Below are 24,960 nucleotides of genomic sequence, written 5' to 3'. Positions count from 1 at the left end.
TCTCTGATAACACACATTAGAGAAGTAAAACAAGGAAGAGTGTAGAGGAGCCACCTCCTCACTGCACAGCGCTAGGATGTTTGGATAAAAGCCACAGAGAGGATTATTTGGATGATGTTCAATTTTGGAAATATTCCAATCTCAAAAAGCATGACTGCATTTTGTTATTACAGAGGTGATCTCAAAAAATGATAATGATAGATTGATACTGTTAAACAGCAATTGCACCTGTTAATGTTACAACATGTCACACTACTGAGTCCTGGTTCCTCACAGATGTATGCCCATTTATTGTGCAAGTGACAGCGGGTACAAGAGTCAAGCCTGCCTGACTCCATCAATACTGCAAAGGTGCAAATCACGGTATCATGGGTGACTTTGAACTTCCTGCATGAAGCTCAACTGAACAGATTTAATAGGAGAAGGTTGTGGGAGGCAGATATGTTATTATAGAAGAGTTGCCTATAGCTGGACTTGGAGTAGCAGCGATTCTCTTCCAAATTTTCCTTTTAATGGCTTTTAGACCTTCATAAGTATAGCATTAATAGTCTTTACCCAACCCTTTCAAATGACATTTCTTCTGCTGGTTTGACAACTAACCTAGAGCTGTCCCTCACAGTAGGTACAAGTGGAGGGACTTATCCTGCATTCCCAGAGTTTAAAAGATAAAGTTTCCAGCAACATGGGTGATGCAGAATATAGTTCTTAGACAGGCTTGCTCTCACTCAATGGAAAGTGAGCTGTTGTGCCAGAGGTGAGGGAAGCCACGTAGAAGTCCTCCACAACGGGAAGGAGTTTGTGCCTGGCTGACATTATATGCTTATCAAAACTGCAGCTGCATTACCCTCCAGACAAATGGTTATTTCCATTCTATGCACTTCTTATTACAGGGAGATTATTATTGTAAGAGTGTATTACAAAAGAAAAGAAAATGTTCTGGGATTTTTTTTTCATTTTCATACCTTTTATCTCTGGAGCTTATATTTGTATTTGCCTCAATCAGGCATGGGTTGTGGTGTGTGTGAATGTTTGTCCCTTAAAGCTTGTGATAAACTCACTTTTCTATTAAAAAGTTTAAATACTTGTTATAAATAATTTCTCCATAGTTGTATGCTTTGATCTAATCTACTGCATAGTTTTAGCTAAAATGGTTGTGGTTCTAAAGATTACAAATATTAGGAGGAAGAAATAAGTTGTAGAAATTATCTTCAGCTTGCAGCTTGCTTTACAAAGGTTTAAAATGCCCTTTCTTTCGTAACTCCATCTAAAGAGCTTCTGACCCATTCCTTTTCATGTACAGTCACCAATCTAATAATATTAATAGTAATAATAACAATTTTTAGATGGGATCAATAAGGCCAGAGCTTTACACTTAAGAATTCTAACAGAACCTTAATATTAATAAGCAAACACCTTCAGAAGTAGTGTTACTGCTTAGGCATTCAGAGAACTTTTTTGTTCTCCTGATAAGCACTTGAGCTCCCTTGTGCTTTAGTATTACTGCAGATTTAAAGCCTAAGGATGTGTTTGAAATAATGTGCAGAAAATCCATTGATACAGAACCGGTTCTGTTCTTCATCATTTACACACTGTCTCAAAGGTACAGTACAGTATAATCCAAACCACAAATCTCCTGAGCTCCCATTCACAGAAACTGAAAGCACCATTTGGGTACCTGGGCATTTGTGCTGACAATGAGTTTAATGTTTTTGTGCTAGAATCAGATTTGTGGTGAGTAGTTTTCCAGAGGTTTGCTATCCAAACTCTCCAGGCTACCCTGGAAAACCTGCAAACTAAATGCTATTAGTGGACAAGGCTCAGGATTAAAACTAAGCTTGAAGCTACAGATTTTGCAGCTTTCTATATGAGGGTTGTGGTGCTCTAAGTGGCTACCCCAGAACAAAACCAACTTATTATTTTCATAGTCCTTAATTAGATTATTTTAAATTTCTTTTTTTTTTTTTCTTTTTCTTTAATAATTGTGGGCAGAATGGGATTCTCAGAAAGAGATGGGCTTCCTGAAGGCCACTACTTTGGAAAGAGTTTAATCTTTATTATGGTGGTGCCCAGGCAGTATGCTGAACAGGAAGACTGGACAATGGAAACAAAATTAGCATCACCAATATGCCTTCCACAGACCAGACATATAACATCAACTTCATCTTCTGGAGTCAGTACCTATTTTCATAAAGTTTTTCATATTTTGCTTAGACAATAACCTGGATTGGGTGTGAGCAAATTAGCTCACTCCTTGAGCTCTTTAAAAACATCCATTTTAGAGTTCAGCCTTCAATTTGCTATCACCCTATCAAAATAAGCTGTTTAAATGCTCAAAAAAATCACACAGCAGATGAAGCAGCTTGCTAAAAGGGAGTTGCCTTTCCTCCCAGGTCTAGTAGTGCACGACTGTGAAGAGACAAAGGTATGCAAATACTGTGAAAACAAGCTATGACAAAATACTTCCATAACATAAACTAAAACAGTAAAACAACCACAGGTCTATTTACTGTCCAGCTATAGCTCTGTGTGTGGCTTCATTTAATCAAGAGAGTGGGGGAAAAAAAAATAAAATAAATTATCTGGCCGTTCTCCTCACCCATAGGAGAACTGCATTGGTGCACAGGGCTTGTATCAACTTCTACCACTTCCCTTTTGCCTTTTAATTTGCAGGGGTTGCTGGAACATCTCGAGTGCTCAAAGGGATTTCAGAGCTCAGCTTGCTGGCCAGCTAGACTGATACCAAAGCCACTGCAGACCTGCTCTGCCTCTGTGCTGTGTACCTAACAGCCCTCATCAGGCACAGCTCAGCTGGGGCTGAAAACAAGGTTACAGATGCATACATTTTGGGCATTTAGTGTATTTTGATAGTGCAGTTTTCCTGTACTGTCAGTGCAGTGATACATCACTGCCCATAAGTCTTCACCTGAAGGCAGGTGAGGAACAGGAATGAGAGCAACAACAAAACAATCCCAACCTTGCCTGCCTTCACGGAAGACACTAGGTCCAAAGAGGAAACAGGAAATCGTCAACTTAAACCTGGGAATTGTAAGAATTTCCTTGTAAAGGACAGTCGCTCCCCATTATTCTGTTTTATCGTGGTAACCTGTTGGCCACCAGGGCCATCTGACTCCAGAAGCACTGAGCCAAGGAAGGTTCTGGTGCCTTGTCCCTCTGAAAATCTGCTATGGTCAGCAGGAGGGTGAGATGGGGGGCATCCTCCTGTAGTTACATCTGTCAGGTTGCTCCCAGTCTGTACCAAATCCACAGCAGGAATTTGGGGTGGAAATTGACCAGAATCATACCTGATACTTTATTGAGCTTTGAAATGGCTAACGCATTGAAACAAAACTGCTTTGCTCTCATCTTCTTTGTGTTAGGCACTGCCACTTCTTCCTTTTTACAAATCTTCACGTTTATCACCAAATAGCTTAAAAAGCAACAAAGGGTTAGAACTGACTTGACCACAGATGTCACAGGGCCTCACCACTGCACCTTGCCCTCCTGTTAGCTCCAACTATTGCCAGATCACTGTCAACCCAGTCATACACAATATTGCCCCATTACAGTTGGAATGGTTTGTTACACTTCACAGCACTTAGAAACGCTCCCAAGGCACCAAAAATGTCTCGATTCAGAACTGAACGCATAATACCTGCAGAATTTGCAGGTTTGAAACCACTTCCAATAAGAATTAAAAAGGCCCTCTTCACAGCTGAAATAGGGCTATCAATACTTGACTTGTCTGCCCATGTGAAATAGCGGGTTCTTTTCTCTGACGTCGCAATTTAGTTTAAAATAGCTTTGATGATGACAGGGTACACACGGGTAATAAAACCGTAAAGATGACAGTCTAATCTTACAAAGATGACCGATCACTGATAAGAGATTAAGTCACACAACATTTGAAAAACCAGAGTATCTGCCTGATAGGATAGTGTCTGTGTACATCTCCTGCTGAGCCATGCCAAGATGCCAACAACATACAAAGATGCTGCTTCTTAAAAAACAGAAATGCTTCACAGAACTTCTCAAACCATTGGGTTAAAAGAAAGAGAGTAAAAAAAAAAAAGATCCTATCTTATACTGATTTTTTTTTTAAACATTCATTTTTCACGCTAGTGAAGTATTTAGATGTACAGCGCATAAATAATTTAGAGACACTATAAAAAGGTCTAAATTAGCCAATTCTGCCCTATAATTAGCACTCACAGCTATGCTGGCAATGGGTGGGTGATTATTAAACACCTTTTATTATCGGTTTTATGTACTACAATAAAAAATGAAAATTATACTTACAAGAATTATTAGACATGCTGGTCCTATAAAACTCCATATAAAGTTATTCTTTGTGCTGAGCCAACATCTGAAAAGTAAACAGCAGAAAATGCCTTGAAACATGTTATTGTGACTACTGAGTCCTTATGTATGTTGATTTGGACACAGAAACAGCGACTTACACTTCTGTGGTGCCATAGTACTTGTATCCCAGAGCAGCGGAGATTCCAACAACAACGGCTGGACTGACGTAGCCAAACACATAGAAATTCTTGTGCAAGAAACCCTTGTTGTAGATGACTCCCACAACTATAAGGTAGAGGTGAATACCTTCAATGCACATCCACGCAAAAGCAGCTAGGAGGAAATAATGGAGTAATCCAGCAGTAATTGAACAGAAGAGCTAGAAATTCAATCAGAGAAAGCAAAAGTCATAATTCTATTAATATGTCTCTGTTAATATAACAGCATATGCACAGCAACCTAGCAACTCTAAAATGGTGATTCAGCAACCCAGATGTAGTATTGATTGACAAGAACTTGGCCTATACCCACAAGCACACTTGTTCACTAGTGTTTTCTGTAGCAACTGCTAATATAAAGGGTCTACATTCAACTTTTCAAATTGATGAACATCTCACCAGAAAAACTGCATAAATACATTTATAAGTTTGATCCCACAGTTACAGCTCAATAGTCTTTCCTTATCTAGACAAAGTTTATTTTTATGATTCTGAAAGAAACGTAATGAGGCATCACAAGGTATTATTTCTGAAATAACTTTTTTTACTACATAGTGTTTGTACAATTGTATTTATATTCAGCTATTTATAGTAGGGTTTTTTTGATAATTCATGCATAATTTAATTTCCTAAAATGCATCCAAAATGCAAGAGTCAACAGCCCAACTTGTATGAAAAGCAACAGGGACAGGTCAAGACCTCACAAGCAGAAAGGGTAGGGGTCCTGCAGCCAACAGCATGATATCTTAAACTCCAGCCTGGGACTGCAGCTCTGGCCTGGCTTTCAGGGACAACGGTCACACAGAGAGCCACCAATGGGGCTTTGCCCAGCATCCAGCTGGATGTGAAAAGCGAAAATCCTGAACACATTGAGACACAGACTTGGTTATGGTGACAAAGTTTAAATGAAATCCAAGGAGCAAAGTCAATATATGCCAGCTCAGGTGAAGGCCTTACTTCTTTAAATGACCATTTTATGTTCCCTGTTACTAGACTGGGAAGTCAGTGTCACTAGAACATCCATGCTGATACTGGGAAATATTGCAAGTAGATGTAAGATCATATCTTATACTCTATATTTAATTTACAACACAAAATCAAGATACAAGTGAAAACTACCCACCTTATTATTGTTCATATTAATTCCAATCAGAAAAATAAGTTCCGCCAGGAAAAGGCTGCAGCAGAGGTTTTTGTGAATTGTCGTTCTAGTGCTTTGAATTTCACTGAAGAACCAGAATGTAAAAATGCACATGGAGAGGCAAATCAACGAAATAATTATTCCTAGCTGAGTGATTCTTGTAAGAATGTTATAATTTGTAACACCCTAGGGGAAAATTATAATATAATATTTAAAAGAATGGCTTTGTACCTTCTCAAGAAAGACCTCATTCTATAAAACAGTTCTTTTCTTCTTTTCTACAAAATATTAATCAAAGCTGTTTGTAGAGTTTCACTGCAAATGTACACTTTGGATAATCTAAAAAGTATTGTTTTATTGTGAGACAGATATAATTCTAGGGGAAATTAGTAATGAACTGTATACATTCCTGCTCTTGCATTTTCTGATATTTCTTAATAAAACTTTTTATTAACATCAGTATCTCCTAATAAGATTTTAAAAATCAGATCATTTTACTGAATGACAAATTCACTGGCAGTAGGACATATATTAATATGACATGAACATTTTCTAATATAAAAGGACTTATCACAGCAGTGACTTAGATAAGCAAAATTGAATAACCGTCTTACTGAATTTGCAACATGATCAAAACAAGACTCTGAAATAACAATCACTTCAAACAAATGCTATTCCAGATTTGTAACATGAACATTCTCCAAAGAAACATAGGCTATTTTAATATTGGATGTGAATATTTTCTCTACAGGAAAACAGTTACATTTGCTGCTTGGTATTTGCACAAAGAATCTCTGAAATACGTTATTGTGCATCAGCATAAGGAGAGTATTCAGCTAACCATAAAAGTCTAAATTTTTTTTTTCTTTCTAAATAAAGGACCAGAGATTATTCTCCTTCCAGCCTTCCTTTTGAAAATAACTATATAAGTACCTGCAAAGGTTTTAAATCTGAACTGAAGACTTAGGATGCTATTTAGCAACCAGGAAACAGCCTCTATCAGCATGAAATTCACAGTGTGAGGGAACCGTCTCAATACAGTATATTCATGCTAATATTCTGCTTGCTGTCATTTCTGATACCTCCTAAAGCTGCCTCCTGAGGCAGGACCTGAGCTCCTTCAGATCCCCACACAGACCCTGGAAATCTATATGGCACATTAATATAAGAAGGACATAAATTGAGTGATCATTCTCATTATTTTGTGCTGGTCATGGGTGTCCATGTTTAATAGTCATAAACTTCAAACTGATTATGCTATTGTAAATTCTCAGGAGAGAATTTAAAGCAGAAGTTTAGATGCCAAGGTTAGATAAATGGGTGGTAAAGTTTTGTGAGAGACAAATTCTGGGCCATATGGTTACTGACCACCAATGAATGCCAGTTAAATCCCACAGCAGTCTTAAAGTTGGGATTTAAAATTTAAAGCAATGCACCAAAAATAAGCACAACAGGCTGTGTCTTTGGAACAAGATACTTTGCTGCATCACTGATCTGTAATACTGCAGCGAGGACATAAGGAAATTCAAACACATATGGGAGGAATTTTGTTTGTTTGCTCTGTGCACAATAAATCGTGTGTTTGCTGAAGAAAAACAAGAGACAACCTAAAGGTGGAAAAGTACATAAGTTGCACTGAAATAGAAACATGAGGAATGAAGACTGGAGAAAGTATCAGGTAAAACACTGAATTAAAATAGCACTTACAACAGAGCCACCTGAGGACATCAAAACAGCAAAATGCGTCAGATGATTACATTTGCATGAGATATGAGTGGAGTTGGAATGTGTCAGCTCGCAGCCTTCTGTAGCCCAGTTGCCATTCATTGTGTCTACTGAGTAGTTCCAAAATGCACATTTAATATCTTTATCTACAGTCTGGAACAGAAACAAGATGTTTTACTGATGGCAAAAGGCAGGATATTTCCTGTCAAGAGACTTTTCCCACGTTAGCCAGAGCAATTCATTAAAAATTGCTGGTTACCATTGGAAGGTTGGGAAATAAAACCATTCTGCAAGGCCTATTCCAAGCAATTAAAACAAGTCTGGGGATGGAAGCATTTTATCCTCACAGCTAACACCCCACCAAACATGCAGGCTAATCAGATTACCGAACCCTTCTGGCTCTTGTGAAGGTGTTGGAATTTTTACCTACTGAAAACATCGTTATATTTACTCCTGCACCTGCTGAACACGGACTAAACCCCAAGGTTACAGACACATTGCTTGTCCTGCTCATAGTTCCTTCCAAAGGAGCAGTTCAAAAACTGACACCTATTCTGTGCATTTTACTAAGTAATCTGGGAGAAAGGCAGGGTCACATCACACCAGATATATCAAGTGTGAAAACAGCAATGAATAAGACCATTAGTATTATTTATTATGGCTACTGCTTACTAACACTAGTCAAAGTCCCCACTGTACTAGATGTCGTATAAATATATAAAAATTGATATAAAGATGATATCTAGCACAGATATTAGAAGTAACAAATTTAAATGCTGTATAACCAAGACTAACACCATGCCCCACTGCCCACCCTCCCTACAGAGCTTCACTTTCTTGTTATGCTTCTGCAAATTCTTTGTGCTATTTAGATGATTCTTCATATACAATTGAAGTCAGCAATCTCTATATATACTGGAAGTAAAACTCAGTTTAAATTAATGCAATCAGATTTCAGAAACAATAAAGATTCAATACTATAGGTTTTCTGTTAACTCTTAGCTGCAGGTTAACTTTGTGCATTATTTTGAAGCATTTTTTCTTTTGTTTGTTTATTTGTTTAGTATGTTTTTTAACCACCTCGGAAGCTTTCAGAAAAAAAAAACCAAACACCTAAATACACAATCATCAGGGTCCTGTACTATTCTCTGTTTCAGGCATCTACATTTTATTCACACTGCAACCCACCAAAGATGGCATTGTTGCCCTTGCTTTAGTCCCATAGCACTTTTCGCTGTATCATATTTAGTATATTGCACTTAGGATGTCACATTTGAGATTATCATTTATTTCTCTAATAAGATTAAACTCACATCAGCAAACAACAGAATTATGTCTCAATACATTATACAATGCAGGTACGGTTACATTGCACAAAATAACTAGCTGTTGTTTGGTTTTATTTGAAGTTGATAATAATAATAAAAAAAAACCCCTTACCTTGGCATACTTTAAGGTAAATGTTATTTTCTCAAGCTCATAGAGCGAAGGTGGATTTGAGCTAATTGCAACAGCTATAACTGATGAGCTTACTGTCTGTCTCTGCTCTGAAGTATCTTTCAAGGAGCGGTTTTTAGGCGATGAAAGCAAAGAACCAATATTGTTATACCGCAGAAAGACAACTGCAACGGTGCCTATCAATCAAACAGACCATGTTTAGTAGTTGGTGGGTTTTTTATAGAATAACAAAATTGAAGACATTAAGGAAACAATAAACAATCGACATTATTGCTGCTATTGCATAAAATATGCAAAACAGATGGAATCTTTGTGGAATACTTATAAAAATGTTTTAGTGACAATGAAATATAGCTTTATTTAAAACAATGTAACTGCCATTAGAAATAAAAATGTGTGTTCGCATTGGAAATTCTAATTAGATAGAGGCATATATATTTTTTCTAGAGTAATTTATGTTTGCTGCTGTTCCGCAATTGGCTGCACATGTAGTGTCAGGTCTCATAAACTAAAATGGCTCAGACTGGTGGGAGATACTAGACCTCTCTGAAGTACTTGGCTTGCTTTGGCTTCCATTACGGTGAAGCCAGGATGCAAGACACATAGGGAAAAAGAAAGCAAAAGGTATTTTAGGATGCAGTGTTGATCTGATAAAAATGTCATGCTTTTTTTCTCTGGTACCAAGATAAACCTTAGTTTTAGATACTGGTGAGATATTGGTGAGATTCAAATCAGCTAGAAGATTAAGACTTCAAAAAATCTTCTCTGCATTTATCAGTTTAGGTGGTTTAATTCCAGAGCTGTTTAAACACATTTATTTATTTTCAATGATGACAGTAGTCATGAGCCATTTTTGTAGCACTCTGAGGTCCATACCAAGATCTGGGCCCTGCTGGTTTTGGTACTGAAGAATGCATGGTCTTGCCCCAGCGAGATATACTCTAAAAACAAAAGATGCACCAGTTTTTGAAGAACTGACACAGAGCATTGAAGGGGCTGTTCCAAAGTCACACTGTAGATATATGGCTAAGAAAAGGATAAAATTCAGGTTTCTGAGTGGATGCTCAATATGCCACTGGAAATGTTAGAAATATCTGTCTTGAGACAATATGGGGTAGGTGACACAGGGATAAAAATACCTTGACTTCTGTGTAGTTGGCAGAGCTGAAGCTCGGTCTTGGTAAACCGCAAATTTGGTTATTTACTAGTGGGCCAAATTCTATCCAAGGTGTTTACTAACCCACCTACTCGCTAACCGTTTTGTTTTTTCTTACCATTAGAATGAGATTCCTCTCTCTTCTTTGGAGAGATCTTTATGTAATCTCCCCCCGTGTATACATGAGGGTGAATATGTTTCATGTGGTGTGAATCAAAAGCAAAAACCTTGAGTGCTGCAAAAGAAGAAAAATACAGTACAAATCACAGCTCCATTATGGTCTACCGTAACTTACAGTTGGGTTAATAAATGTGTTATTGGATTGCATAATTACTCTGAATTTTAAGAATATATGATTATGCCAAATATTTCAAGAAAAATGCTATTAATATAGCATGTTTGCTTAAACCTCTATATTTTGTTATTTTCCTGCATATATTTTGCTCTCATTCTTTTTATTCCTTCCATGAAAAATACAGTCTTTTATTTACCTTGCATTAAATTAGGCATTGGAAAGAATAATGTAGGTTACTTTAGAAAGAGCTATTGCTTTATTAAAGATGCATTTCTGAAAGGGACCACAAATCACAATTATAAAAAGCAAAGCATAAAATTCTCTACTGAATAGCAACATTTGATAAAAGCCAATTTTTGAAAAGTATATATTTTATAGTTATCTATCCATGCTACCAAATGCACACTGCACCATGAAATAATGATGTGTCTTGTCAAAAAGCAAACAAACAAGTATCACCCCTCAGGACAAAAACTACATTAGGGGACATTGAGCTCTTCACTTGGTTCATTATAGTGCTGAGTTTCAATCACCCAGGATGGGAACAAAAAAAAAGTCAATCAAGGCTTTTTTTAAAGAAGAAAATAAAACAACAACAAACAAATCTAAAACTTGACTGATGGAGGAATATCACTAAGCTAGACCATCTGCATTGCTTATAGCACAGCACACAAAAATAATATGAGCTATTCAATAGACCAGCTGTCAGAAAATGTTTGTCAGGACGTAAGAAATAGTTTTCCGTGGCTGGAGTTTTGAAAAGCTTGTAGCTCAAGAGCTTGCACCATAACAAGCAGTGGAGAGAGAGCAGTAGTGCTGTGGGTCTTGTCCCAAAATAGATGTGTGGGGCGTGTATAAGCTCTGTGGAAAATATATTCGTGCTGAGAGTCAATAACAAAAGATGTTAGTGTTTGGGGCCAGTTTGGAAAAGAGATCATAGAGTTTCCCATTTCGGAACAAAAGCAAGCCAAAAAATGATCTTTCAACATGGAAATTCCTTCCCATTCTCTTGATCAGCTTTTTTTGTCGCCTTAGTCTAAGTGATATCCACACTGCCACCAGAGCCTGCACCCGAATCCTCCCTCTGCTCGACCTTCATGGCTCCAGCTCTGCGGCCATGAGGAACTGGCCCCTCAGTGCTGGCTCCTGGCACCGCTCTGGATCTGCCACATGCCCAGAGGTGCTCTGCACCAGCGGAAACCTGATTCTGTAGAGTTCATGTCATGAAAAAAATCCCTCCCTATATTTTCATCAATCTTGCTAATTTAGTTTCAGAAAGGTGAGGGAAGAACAGGAGGTTTGACCTGCCTCGGGACCAAAGGAGAAATTTTTCTCATCAAGTCATCTTCTAAAACAGCAAAAACCAGTAAGAGGTACTGAAGGACTGTACTGAATCTACAATAAGAAATCAGGTCACATGCAGTGTGAGTAGATTCAGTAAAAGCAAAAATGAAAGAGTGGCCAATGCCAAAGGAATCAGAAATGCTTTATTAGGATTTTCAGAAGCAGGTGGTATTATCCTTACTCTGCTTCCTTTGAAGGAATGGTAAAATTATTATTACCACAGGGAAATCAGCAGGATTTGGTGTGAAGGCACCAGCACACAGGGGCAAGGTAGGAAAGCAAAATGGACTAACCAGTTCTCCTCTGAAATTCCTCTGAAAATGAGGAATTTCTCTGAAAATAAAGCCATGCAAGACTGGATTCACTGCGTACAATCCTTATTCCAAGTTCATTTATAATACCTTCACTGAACCAAAAAGAGTAAAAAATCCGTATAGAGCAAATACAATTTTGATTCCACTGGTGTTTTTATGCATATAAGGCGTATAAGATAATTTTGTGCGTATAAGATGCATCCAGATTCACAGTGACAGTGTGACTATAGCAAGAGATTGAAACACACTCTAAAAGGACAACTTCCCACAGCCACTGGGTTCTGGGCTCTAATGTTCAATCTCTGAAAATTATGATACCTACACTGAAAGTCAGGTGTTAGTTATGAAACTCATCCAAATTAACACCTGTGTGTTTCACATAACAGCATCTCTAATCTTCATAATTGTGCGGAAAAACTTCTTAGTGTAACCCACATCTAAAGTATAGCTTAGATTTATTTTCTTTATCTTACCTATGTCACTTGAATTAGCATCTAGCTGTGTTGTCTTTTTTAAGTTCTGTGACATGAGAAGTGTTGCTTGCTCTGCAGTGTGCAACAGCTTAGTCAGGCTCCGTCTTTGGTTATCTACAGGCAGAGCTTCCCAGGCTGTAATTTTGTCTTTTTGTAAAAAATTGTTCAGCGTGCTAACAAAAACCTGCAAATAAAATAATATTTTTAAGCTGAAGAGTCATACACTATTTGTAAAATAAGACAAAATCACACACATTTCAGGCTTGATCGACTCACATTAATGGTTGTATTACGAAGTGCTTCATTGTCAGAAACCGAGTAATGCATGGTATTCAGTGATGAATACGATAGTGCTTCAACATATGAAATCACATCTACAGGTAAAAGTGGTCCCAAAGTATTCTTATTAATTTCTTGCAGCATCTCCAGGGGTGTTTTAAAATGACTAATCTGAAAAATACAAAAATTCACATCTTATTAAAACAGGTAAAATCACATTTCTGCAAATGAAATAAACCCAATGCAAATGACTAATTTCCATGAGTTAACATACTGGTTTTTGAGACTCTTGTGCACTTGTGCATAAAAAGAAGCAGTAATTAAATCAACAGGTTGACTTATAAATCAATGGTGTTACACATGTCTGGTATAACCCTAACAAGCAACTATGATTTTTCTTTTAAAGTCATCTTCTATCATTACCCTTCTTTCTTTTTTTTTTTTCTTATTTATTACTGTAGCTCAATGTTATCTTAATGCATCAAAACAAACTAGTAAATGTTCTGTAAAATAAATAAATATTTGTGATATGGTTACTCTCTTGAGTCTTTTTTGTTAAATTTTAGCTGAAGAGGTGGGAGCAGATGGGCGGTATTTATATTTTTAGGGTTTTTATGTGTGCATGTTTTGTTTTGTTTTTTTCAAATGCAGATTCTAAAGTATGTGGCTTAGTGAAATTGTACTGCCTATTTCACCTTCACTGCTTCAGTTTATGAACTGCTAAATGCACTTACATAAAACAATTAGTTTAAAAAGTTATGAACTAGAGAGGGTGAGATGAAGACTAAAATTGCAAGTTTCAGTCTCATGGGTGAAAAAGAAAAGAATTATTACTTGATGATACTGAAATCTAATGAGATTTTAGCCATCAACACCTGATTCTATAAGATCGGGAGTCTCTGCTGCTGAACAGCATTTGTGGGGCTTCCTTCATCTTTGACTTTGGCTGAATAGAACTAGAATGCAGGCTAAAAAATTGGCTAAAACTTGACACTGTTATTTATCTGAAATTGAGGTATTTTGCCTTATTACTTTGATTTACATTTAGTTTGACTTCATATTAAAAAAACCCAAACAGACAAACAAACAACAAACAAAAAAACCCCACCCAAACAAATAACAACCTTCAATTTAAGATCCTGCTGTGGCATTTACCATGTCTTTATGCATAAATGCAGTAAGCATGTATTATATTTAATATAATATTTTACACTGCAGGTTAACATAGAAAGCATGTTAATACAATGCATATCTTATACTAGATAAGTGTAAAATGCTCAGTGTAAAATGCAAACATACACAGTTAGTTTTAATTCATTTATGCTTATGTTTCATTTATCCTTTTAAATTAGGCAATACTATAACTGTACACTAATGAACAGTGAATTCATTAATATTTTTAAAATTCGCTTCAGGAATCTCTGCCTCCAGTGAAAAAGATCTTGAGTCCAGAGTCTTGGAGTCTATACATTCTGTGCCACTTTACATGCTATGCTTTGAGGAGTAAATATACTAGCATACCAGGATGTTATTGCTCCATTTTCTATTTTGTTACTTGTTGACATTACTTTTGTAAGCTATCTTGCTGCCTTTCAACTCTGAACAAGCAAATAATTGCACATCAGTAAATGCAGCAATGTGTAACTTCAGAAATTACAGAACCAGTTGAGTGATTACCACACTTCTGAATTTTTCATGCATCATGACTCACTTTGCTGGAAACAGAACATACAGACTCCCAGCAAGTTGTTATTGTGATTTGAACATACAACTCATTTCAAATAATTTGCAAATATTAGAGAGACCTCTGTAAACATGCTTAAGTTCAATTGTATGCTTAAAGCATTTGTTAAAAGCTCCTTAAGAACTATTATAACTGAAATAACAGTTTCAAACAGAAACAATTATAGGATTTGGCAATTAATCTATAAACCAATGCTACTTACTCCAGCTAAAGTTCTATTAATATGTTCAGTTATGCAGTCTTTGTATAACTCACACTTGGCCTTTGGATTTTCTGTAGAAATTAAAGAGAAAGTAATTATATATTGCAGTTTAATCAATATTCAATATATACTCACTGTAAGAGCTCTTGTCTAAACCACCAGCATTGTGAATTTATGCACATAAGACACAGCACTGCAATCTCAAACTTCAACTGCTAAGACTTTTTCTTGGCCAAATTTACAGCACTGGATTGGACTCAGGCTCTGAGCTTTTGTTTTACTCAGGTAGAGAGTTTGGCCTCTTTTCTTGGGACTTCCACAGGTGAAGTTAAGACACAGCTCAAATTTACAGAGAGGAGAACAGGTCTGACAACTCAGAGGAGGTATCCATTATTCTAAATGGATTTCATCTCACTGGTTAGCAAAAATACATTTATGAAACAATTCTGTTCTCAGGAAATGTAGATACCACTGCCCAGCCTCTTTTTCTTGTCTCACTGATTAATCTTACTGAAGATAAAGAGGCACTGGTGGGTTTCTCAGAAGATGTAGCTCTATAATAACACATAAACCTTTATAATATCAGGTACCTTGGCAGGAAGTGCCATCATTTGGCTTAAACTGCAATTTTCCTGTGGATGGTTGATAACCTTCCTTACAGGAGCAGTTATACCCTCCATCCACGTTTTCACATTTTGCATGATCTCCACAGGCAACAGTTCCTTCAGTGCTGCACTCATCTACATCTGCAAATATTGTGAGAAATTGAATTTTTTATTAAGTATTTACAGACTAACACCTTGTGCTTTGTTGGTAATAGCCCTGCACACTGCAAGCAGTGTCATAATAAAATTTCATGGGGAAAAAAAAAAAAAGGCAAAAACTTAAAGACAAACTTAAGGGCAAAACACCTCCCAATTATAATACTTAGGGATTAGAAGAATAAATCATAATTGATCATCTTTTTATACCACCACTTTTATTACGATATAATACTGCATTGTTCATGTTTTAAACCACCAGTTTAAACATTAATTCTATCATAACAAAATGCTCAGCATGATGCAAATCATTTGAAATCCATTTTCCAGAGATTAGACTAAATAGATTTTCTCAGCCTTATGATTCAGTTAGAAAAGAGAAAGAAAACTGCAGCCTTTTCTTTAAGTCACGGCGTTAAAGCGATGCTACAAAAGATCACTCTATCCATCTCGTTAATCTAAGATTTAAGCTCTGTGCCCTTTAAAGTTTTTGGCATGTCTTTTTATTTTTTAATCCACATTTAAATTACATTTGCCTAAAATGGTTTTTGTGCTTGTAAATAATTTGCCATTAGGAAGACAGGTTCAGTAACTGGGTGGGGCACAGTCCAAGAGTTAAACTGATGAATTCCGGTAAGCGAATCCATGAATTGATCAATTTAGGAGAGCTGGGTCCTAACTCTCTGGCTGGAGTAGGGATTATTTTGCATTATTTGGTTGGCTGAGGATAGAGATCAAATAACTCAACGGAGAAAGTAAACTGGGAACAATACCAAATAATTCTGAAGAATGAAGTAATGGACTGTGAAATGCTGTGCTGGAAAGGAGAAAAGAGTGAACAGCTTTGGGACAGGTATATCTAATGAAACGTGTTGAGAAATGAAGAAGTGACTTGTGAGCAGATTTAAAGGAACAGTACTAGGGGAGAAGAGCCTGAAAACTGAAGAGAAGGACAGTAAAGGCAGAGAGGGGGTGAATGGAGAGGAACACAACTTAAGAACTTGCATGACACTGAATTTGGGAAATTAGTTAAAAAGGAGAACAGATTAACAGATAAGTGGAGAGGAATAGTGATCTGAATTGATAGGGGCCCGTCGTGCAGCCGGATGGGTTTTAACAACAAACAGGCAGAAAGGAGTTATAGGGGGCTAGGAATGCAGTATTAGCATACATGAACTATGTTTTTGTGTGTGCTTTTCTTTTGAGAGAGCATTGTTGGTGGTTATCAAAAAAGAATGTAACCAAAATGAGCAATAATGTATGTGAAATAAGATTGCTAGAGAAATTGTGGAAGAACAGAAAAATTTACTGCATGTCTGTGGGTATATCTAGGGAATACAGAAAGATGTCTGAAGGATACCTGGGGGCCATTTGCCTATTCGGACAGCATTTTTGTTAACTTTGTAGAACATTACTAATGGCAAGAGAGCCTTTCTGCATCCACACACTTTCTGCTGTTTTGTGCCTCATTCCCCAATTCCTTCTGTTCACAAGCCAAGAGGTCTTCCTAGGGTTCAAGGAGATGGTTGAGGTCCCACCTCACTTTCACACCCCTACTTTCCTCACCAAGTAGTGACTCTGATTTGCACCTGAAATGCTGCTTTTTAAGCCCATGGTTCAGAATCTCCCATTGAAGAGCTGTTCAGATACCCACCTGCCAGGGGCAAGAAGGAGAGGTGAGTCTGGAACCACATCCGGCCTCCCCAGCACAACCATCTCTGCTCTTCAGATGGGGGCACCAAGGGGGCTGTGTGTCTGAATGGGCTGGGGCAAGCACTGTGGTCTAAAGTACAGTGTTAAATTACAATTACCTGCATTAGGGCAATAGTTTGTTTCCATATTTAATGCCCCAAACTGCAAATGTTTCTATTTAACAAGCTGAGTTTTGCATTATCCATACTTTCAGAATAATGGAGCTAACCATGCTATACAGCAATAAATCTGGCAAAAGTGAAGAAAAGGGGAGAAAGAAGCATAATATACTGCTACACACAGGCTACCTCATAATTAAATGCTGTCATTTAAAGACATAAGGCTGAGGTTCTTACTCTTGCCATTTAAATAACCTCTAACATCAGTAAATTATAAAGCTCTTTTTGAAACAAGTGGGTGCCTGTCAGTGCCCTGTTGTGTGACTCTGTGTAAGACAGAGAAACTTGGAATGAATTGAAGTGTCAAGGGTGAAAACCATGACAATACCAGTTTGTATAACAAGAACACACATCAGTCCTATACCAAAGATTTATTTGGCCTTGTCAGCTACACAGAGAAGGACACGTACATCTTCACAAGATATTCAGCATGTAGCACAGTGCTAAAACAGCAGCAATTGAGAGCAAGCTTTGCTAAAACTTACAATGACTTATAAATAAATAAATATTTGAATACTTCCCAGACTGCCATTGCTAAGTATCACGTTTCCATGTAATTTACTGATGCGAGTATTTCAAAACTACTATGATAATTTGCTTTTCATGAACGTAGTTTGATAAATCATTTACTTGTCATTATTGGGTATTCATACAAATTACTCTTCCTCTTGTAATTATGTCAGATATTAAGTGTAATGGAGATTTTAATGAGAAGTCAGGATTATCCAAAACAACAGCAGAAACTCAAGTACCAAGGCACATATCTGGCAACAGGATGGCTATTTAAAGTCTGATAGAGACACCCTGTCGAGTACATGCAAATAGACTTTCTGCAGTTAAGTTGTCCATATGGAATGAGTCCATATCACGCCTATCTAATTGACTGTTTCCTAGAGAAGAAAAATCTCCTAGATGACAAAATTAAAAGGCAATAGGCCTGATCTTGGAAGGTACTAATCAGCTTCGTATCCCTTTTAAATCAATGAGATTGTCAGGGGCTGCCAACAATTTGTGAGAGTTGCAAGAATGCTGCTTTTAAATTCCTGCTTTGAAATACTGTGTGCGGTAGCTGTAGGTTTTTGTTTCTTTATATTTTGTAGTTATGTCTTTTTAACCAAATATGCAATTGTAGGACCACACATGGACAACAGCTTTTCAGTGCTTTCAGCAATGGAGCTTTGGGGTGAGGATCTCAAACCGTCCTCCTTGATCTACTACAGGAGTGGGACTGGGCTGCCAAGGCTTGTGTGAACAGTCTTCACAGACAACATTCCGGAGCAAAGGTTGAAGAACAGCGGCTTTTTAAACAGAAGAGCATTTGCCACAGCTCTGCAAAAAGCCCTGGCCTTTTAGTAAATATTCAAAACAACTCCTGGGGCTGAACTTTGAAGCTTTTATAATAGCTCCGATCAGAAAAATAATATCACCAACACCACTTAGGCTAGTGTGAAAATAGATTTATAACCTTTTATTTTATTTCTGTGCTTCGTCACTCCTCATTTACTGCAGCAGGCAAGCAAATCCCAATTAAATTAAAAGTACTGAGAACAGTTATTATGTTCAGTCTTGCCAATTACTGGATTGTACCTACATCGCTTTGATTCTTCACCAGTCAGTCAAGACAGCTTGATGTCTACATTATACCTTCTGCTTATTAGTAGCTTGCAAGTGATTGAAAAGTCCAATTGCAAAGGACTAGATGTTCCCTCCCCATGTTTCCATACTGTGGAAGGCAGCAGCAGACACAAAGTAAAAATGAAAAGGCCTACGAATTGTACATGTAAAAGAAAAGTTGGCAATGTGGCATAATGCCATGTCCCATCCACTGAACAACTCCCCTGGCACATAAAAGGATGTGATGGAGAATGGGTGTGTTCCCAGTACCCTCAGAAGAAGCCAGGAAAAACTTGAAGAAAACTAACAGCATGTTCCTGGAAAAGGCAGAATAGCACAGATGTTACTTTCATCTTAAAGAGGGCCATTTTCATGTTTTTACTCTGTTGACCAGGGTGAAAAAAGTAGGTTTCTATTTCACCTTTTTAACCGCAGTTGAACATTCAAGAAAATGTGAAGTCTAGGGAAAAAAACGTGGTTTTTACACAGTAAATAGATTTGAATAGCTCACATTCAGAACAGCAGAAAAATATCATCTTCTGAATCACCATGTCTGCATTCCTCTTTTTTAATTCTCCATTTCCTTTCTCCTTCTCTTTTTTTCTCTCTTCCTACCCTCCAGTTCCTCCTCTATCTGCATGTTTCATTGTCATCCCTTTGCTAATTCTGCCTAGTAACATGGATGAAGTGCTGCTGAACCTCAACTCAAAACCTAACCTTCTGGTCAGATTAAAGGTGAACTGACATTTCCCAAAGCTGTTGGCCCAAGTTTTCTTTTGATTCACTACCTTGAGAGTTACAATCACCTTGTATTTGGAAGTTTAATACAATATCCAAAGAGGGAAGGAACGCACATGTATGTGCCTATGGCCTTTGAAACAGACTCATACACACAGTGATGTACCACGTTTGAACCACTGGGAACCCCAGGTATTTTTGATGGCATCTGACTATAAACAAACAGGTTGCACGATGGCATACCCTCCAAAATTCAACCTATGTATTACTGCCACATACATTATATGTATACTAAGAAGAAAACATAAGACTTTGCAGAATGTGAAAATATTTTGTGGCCCTACAAACTTGGGTAGGATGAGTACTTGATAGCTCTGTCCTCTGATTTCTACTGGATAACTTGTACTGTATTTACAATGACAACTACAGTAATTGCCTCAGCTATGTATAGTACACCCTGAATATACCGCTATCAGCTGCTTCTGCGCAAGTCATACCTACTACCTGTAGCAGCAGGTCTATTTGGTACAAAATACATATTATGGTTTCCCTGGCAGATAAAGTAGAAAATTAATTGTGGATCAAAAGGTTGTCTTTAGGACTCGCTGCTTGGTAAAGTAATTGGTACACTTGTTTAATGAGAAAAGGTGCCCACAGGTAATTTTTTATATCAGTGTGCGTTTTTGAAGCTCTGAGCTCCTCCCATATGGATTTGCAAAAAGGAGAAGAAAAGTGGTAAACTAACCGCCAGTAGAGGATAAAAAAAGATCAGTCTGCCCAGGAAAGAAAAGAGGGAAAAAAAAAAAAAGAAATTAGCAAGCTAATGGTAAAAACTAAAGTGACAAGAACAGTCAGAGAAATAACTTTGAAGACAAAACTTCTGAAGCTGAGGAAAAGTCATAATGTAAAAATCAGAGCCTGGACCAGAAACTGTGAGAAAATTTACAGCTCAATGTGCTAACCGTCTTGGTCCCAGCTAATTTAAGAACGATTCATAGCGGCTGGATAAAGCAGAGCTCTTTTAGATGGATGTGAGCAATGGGCAAGAAATGTTGATTAGATCACTTTCTGGCTTAATATGCAGCCATTCTGCTGATATTAAGAGTTGTAAGAAGAGAGGTTGTCAGCACTCACAAGCTCACAGGAGACATATCTAGAATGAGACACAGTCAGCATAAAGGTGTAAAGGGCAATAGATTTATTTCTCATTTTCCCATTCCCTGAGGACTGTTGCAACATACAGAGAAAATTACCAGGAGTTTGAAAAAAGAGGATAGTTACAGTTCTCCCATTCAAAGGAAATCCTAAAGGATTGCATAGTTGTTCAGAAATAACATTTTTCCAGAGAACTTTTCCTACCCTGTAATCTTGTACATGATCCATCCAACTGCTACAGAAACAGAGGCTGGTGGATGGCACAGGAGGTAGGATAACTACTGATCTTGCTCATTGCTTTTGATCAAACTTGAAAAATTACCAAAATATCCCAACCAAAGCCCCCAAACAGAAGATATTTGGAGCACAGCAGGTCAAATGTATAGGGAATTTTGTTGGTCCCGAGAGACCTGAATGCAGAATACTTTCTCACTCTGCTTTGTTTTAAGAATATTATGACCTTGCTCACAGATCAGTGAAACAGTGGCATAATTGGGTGGAATGGGGATTTCTGTGTTACCTTGACTATATATTCATAATTTAAAACTGTGACATGTGGATTAAAAATATTGTAAGCAGAGACAAGATTGGAACGTTACTGAAAACAATGGCAGCTGCTGTGTTATGAATGAGAAGTGTGGGCCTGAACTGGAATATAAAGTCTGTACCAGTCCAAAATGTGGGAATTTTATATCCAGATACCAAATGTCACAATTCTGAAAGCATTTTGCTAGGTTTCTGTAATTAACAAACGCAATAAGAGAAAAGTGACAACATAAAGCTAGCTGGCAGACATTAATAACTTACCCACACAGGAGGTTCCATCATTAGGTACAAAAGTTTGTTGACCATTGCTGGATTTGAAGCCAGGCGCACACATGCAGAAATAACTTCCCACTGTGTTTGTGCAATTGGCGTGCTCTCCACAAGGCTGAGTAGCATTTTCACATTCATTATCATCTGTCAAGACATAAATAATGGAAAAATATATTTGCATTTGTCGACTGAAGAAAACAGTAAAGTAAAAGCTTAATTTGGCCTCTGGTATTCGATTTATTTGAGATTTGAATGCTGAGTTGGCATTCTTGGTGTTTGTCTATATAGTTTTCCCATTGCCAAAGATGTAATCAGGTGTTCAGCAGCACTCTTCTGCCCTCATTCTGTATGAGTCAACAAATGAAAAAACCAGTGGGATATTGAAGTGAATGGCTTAATTGGATATTCACTTTGAATAAAGGATTGAGACAACTACAAGTTCTGTGATGGTTGTATTCGATAATGTTACTTTCTACCCAAAAATCTACAGGTAGAGAGTCACCCTGAGGATGCATCTGGGAATTAAGAACCACAGAAAATGGAGCTCTAAAAGGTATCAAGAAATCACCCATTTCCTTCTCTAACACCAAAGCAGGATCAATATAGCTAAACTATACAGGTTTTTCCTGGCCTGTTTATGAAGACTTTCTGTGGTATTTCTCAGCAGTCCCAGAAAACAAACTTATGAAGTTTACCTCTTTGCAATTGCTGTGCAAGTCATCAGTTTAGCACCTGCAAAATTACAAGCTCTCTTTTACAGGGCTAATCCCATGCCCCAATGATATATGAAAAAGGAATTATATACACAGGTTTTAAGACTACTTCCTCTCTGCAGAGCCTCTACATGTGGTGTCATTGTGAGTACAGGGATCCAGCTATCTTGATCAAAGGTCGGATGAAATCACAAATACATGCTTTGAACTGTATGGTTGATCCTCTGCAATGACTCGGTAAAACTACTTCGCCTCCAGAATCTTTGAAGGTCCCTTTTGCCTATTAAATTTTCAGACGAAAAATTTCAAAAGCTTCCTTATCGTAGACTCTCTATTTATGAAACTGAGAGTAACACTCACAATACTGACAATTCCGTCTTTCAAAATGGACCATTTCTCCCAAAGCACCCCAAAACTCTGAAACAGACAAATCAGTGAAACTGTCCTAAAGAAGACAACACTCTGAGTAGAGTTCTCTAGTTTCTACATCATAAAAAAGGAAAAGAGTTAAAGGCTTCATGAAGACTAGTAGGATTTTGATCCTGTTCTCAAGAAAAAGGTACTCATAACATGATGAATGACAGCAAAGAATTCTAACAGGGAGAGAAATAACAATTTATTGCAGAAGAGGAATGATTAAGGAGGGTAACAGACAAAAGAAATATGATTTCAGAAAAGACACCCAGGGATGAGTTTCAGAAAAGTGCTACTGCTTCCTGATGGTCAGTGTTCTCATAAGGTGTTTACAAAGACAGGTTACAGATAAGTAAAGTGTCATGTAAGCTAGGGAAATGGCAAGATTAGACTACAGCAAGAGCTGTAAAGGATTGCAGGAGTACATTTCTGCAATATAAATTAGTCACAACTCCTAGAGTAACATTGGAAAAGGACATTTTCCAGATTTGAAGTCTGACGTGATTTTGTATGTTACTCAGTTGACTCAGAGATGCAAATATCAATTCAGAACGGCAGCTTTCCTCAGGGGAATTCGGGTCAACAGTATCAAATGGATTATGCTCATTATAACTAAAATTGAATGTAATTTAATGAGGAATCTAAGTATAAAAGCACTTTGCCAACACATGTCAACATTATTTATTCTACAGCTCTGGTATTCATGAGAATACTGCAGAGAAGGTGTATGATTTGGATATTACTTAAAGAATGCCAACGTAAAACCAAGCCAGTGTAAGTAAATTATGATAGGGAGGAAAAAACTGTGGTGTTAATCCAAGTTCAAAAGCTGAGCATGAGAATATGAAAAGCCCAGTTTGGCACTGGCATTGCAGAGACCAGGCCCCAGAACACTTTACAAATCATGGTAACAAGGTCCAGTTGTTCAAGTGTCATTTGTGTGTGCTTGTGTGTCTGGCTCTTTGGCAATCCCAGTTTGCTTCCAGATCCTGGCATTTCATGACAAAAACAAGTGGACTACCATAAACTTAGTCTTGGGAAAATATTATAGATACTAGAAAACAATGTGTTGACCTTGGAGAGCTCATGGGATGGTATTCATGGAAGATGTGAAGTAAAAGGACACTGATCACTGCAGGACTTCATTCAAAGTAGAGGAATAACAGAGCTGACAAGAAAAAAGATATAGGCTACATACAAGAATTTTCCTTTTGTATTTATTTTCTAGCAGCTCAACTATAGTCCTCAAAATCCAGCACTAATACCTTTCTTCCGATAGTTCAAAGAGTTCATAAACAACATTAAAATGACTCATGCAGTGGTCATGAATAAATTCTTTACAATTAGGCCTAATTAACTCTATTGGATTACTGGTGTTTTTCCTCAATATTTAGGATGTCTGTAAGGGGTTTAATGATGACTATATTGCCTTACAAGGCTTGCCTATTGAGAGAACCTTTTCAATAATTTGAGAAATCATCAAAGAAGAATAGAAGTAACTTACACTGCAAACACAAGAATGGCTATTTTAAAGACTTAAATTCATAAGGAGATTTCAATATTCCCATGGTCTAATGCAATACTGAGCAAACCATGCTGAGGGATAATTTGCTGGACCACATCCTGCTTCCATTGAAATTAATGGCATAAAAATCAGTGATGTAAGTAGGCCCAGGGTGGTACTCGCTATGGAAAACTACTGGGTTAATAAGAAAGGCAAGTGTGGAAGAAGTTTTCAAGAAAAAAGGAGTTTAATATACAGTTTGACTAGATGTGTTTAAATAAGCTGTCCAATTTCACACAAAATGTTTTACAAGATCAACAATGATGGCAAAAATATCTTCTAGTTCTCTGTAAAAATAATTTGAATTTTGTCTTCAGACAGCAATTCTACGCGAAGCCCAGGGGCTTAAAGTAATTTTCCAAATCTTAGATGATTTATAATATTATTGGATTTGTGATTTAAAGGACATCAAGGAAAAAATAATAGGATTTCTAGATGGAAAAAAGTTCTGGGGTGTGTTTTGTTTGTTTGTTTAAGAAAATCTTCTGTCTATACTGAGAAGATATTTTTAAGGGAGCAAGCGTACAATCCACCTACATTGTTGTTACCTAATTTAATTACATCATGTGCATTCATCGCTGGCACAGATACTCATTGAACACCATAGGCAGTATTGCAGGAATGCACATTCTTTTAAAGGTTTTCTTTCATTGTTAAGTGAAATAT

The 24,960-nt window shown here is 37.3% G+C and overlaps 1 protein-coding gene across 2 annotated transcripts in view; it reads right to left on the bottom strand.

The window, feature by feature from the left end:
• ADGRL4 (adhesion G protein-coupled receptor L4) overlaps positions 1-24,960 on the bottom strand; it is a 74,779-nt gene that overhangs the window by 14,564 nt on the left and 35,255 nt on the right. Inside the window, exons 3-13 of one of the 2 annotated variants that reach the window (XM_005507904.3) lie at positions 21,595-21,747; positions 15,239-15,394; positions 14,649-14,719; positions 12,700-12,873; positions 12,424-12,607; positions 10,116-10,232; positions 8,824-9,017; positions 7,366-7,536; positions 5,641-5,844; positions 4,458-4,678; positions 4,297-4,363 (exon numbers count right to left, since the gene is read on the bottom strand). In XM_005507904.3, coding sequence (XP_005507961.2) covers positions 4,297-4,363; positions 4,458-4,678; positions 5,641-5,844; positions 7,366-7,536; positions 8,824-9,017; positions 10,116-10,232; positions 12,424-12,607; positions 12,700-12,873; positions 14,649-14,719; positions 15,239-15,394; positions 21,595-21,747 — 1,712 coding nt within the window. The remainder of the gene's footprint in view (positions 1-4,296; positions 4,364-4,457; positions 4,679-5,640; positions 5,845-7,365; positions 7,537-8,823; positions 9,018-10,115; positions 10,233-12,423; positions 12,608-12,699; positions 12,874-14,648; positions 14,720-15,238; positions 15,395-21,594; positions 21,748-24,960) is intronic. The other variant, XM_005507905.3, reaches the window with a different exon arrangement.

This window comes from Columba livia, chromosome 8, assembly GCF_036013475.1.
Source record: "Columba livia isolate bColLiv1 breed racing homer chromosome 8, bColLiv1.pat.W.v2, whole genome shotgun sequence".
NCBI classification, from domain to species: Eukaryota; Metazoa; Chordata; class Aves; order Columbiformes; family Columbidae; genus Columba; species Columba livia.
The sequence above is the reverse complement of the archived record's forward strand: the minus strand, read 5'-3'. Positions and strand labels throughout refer to the sequence as shown.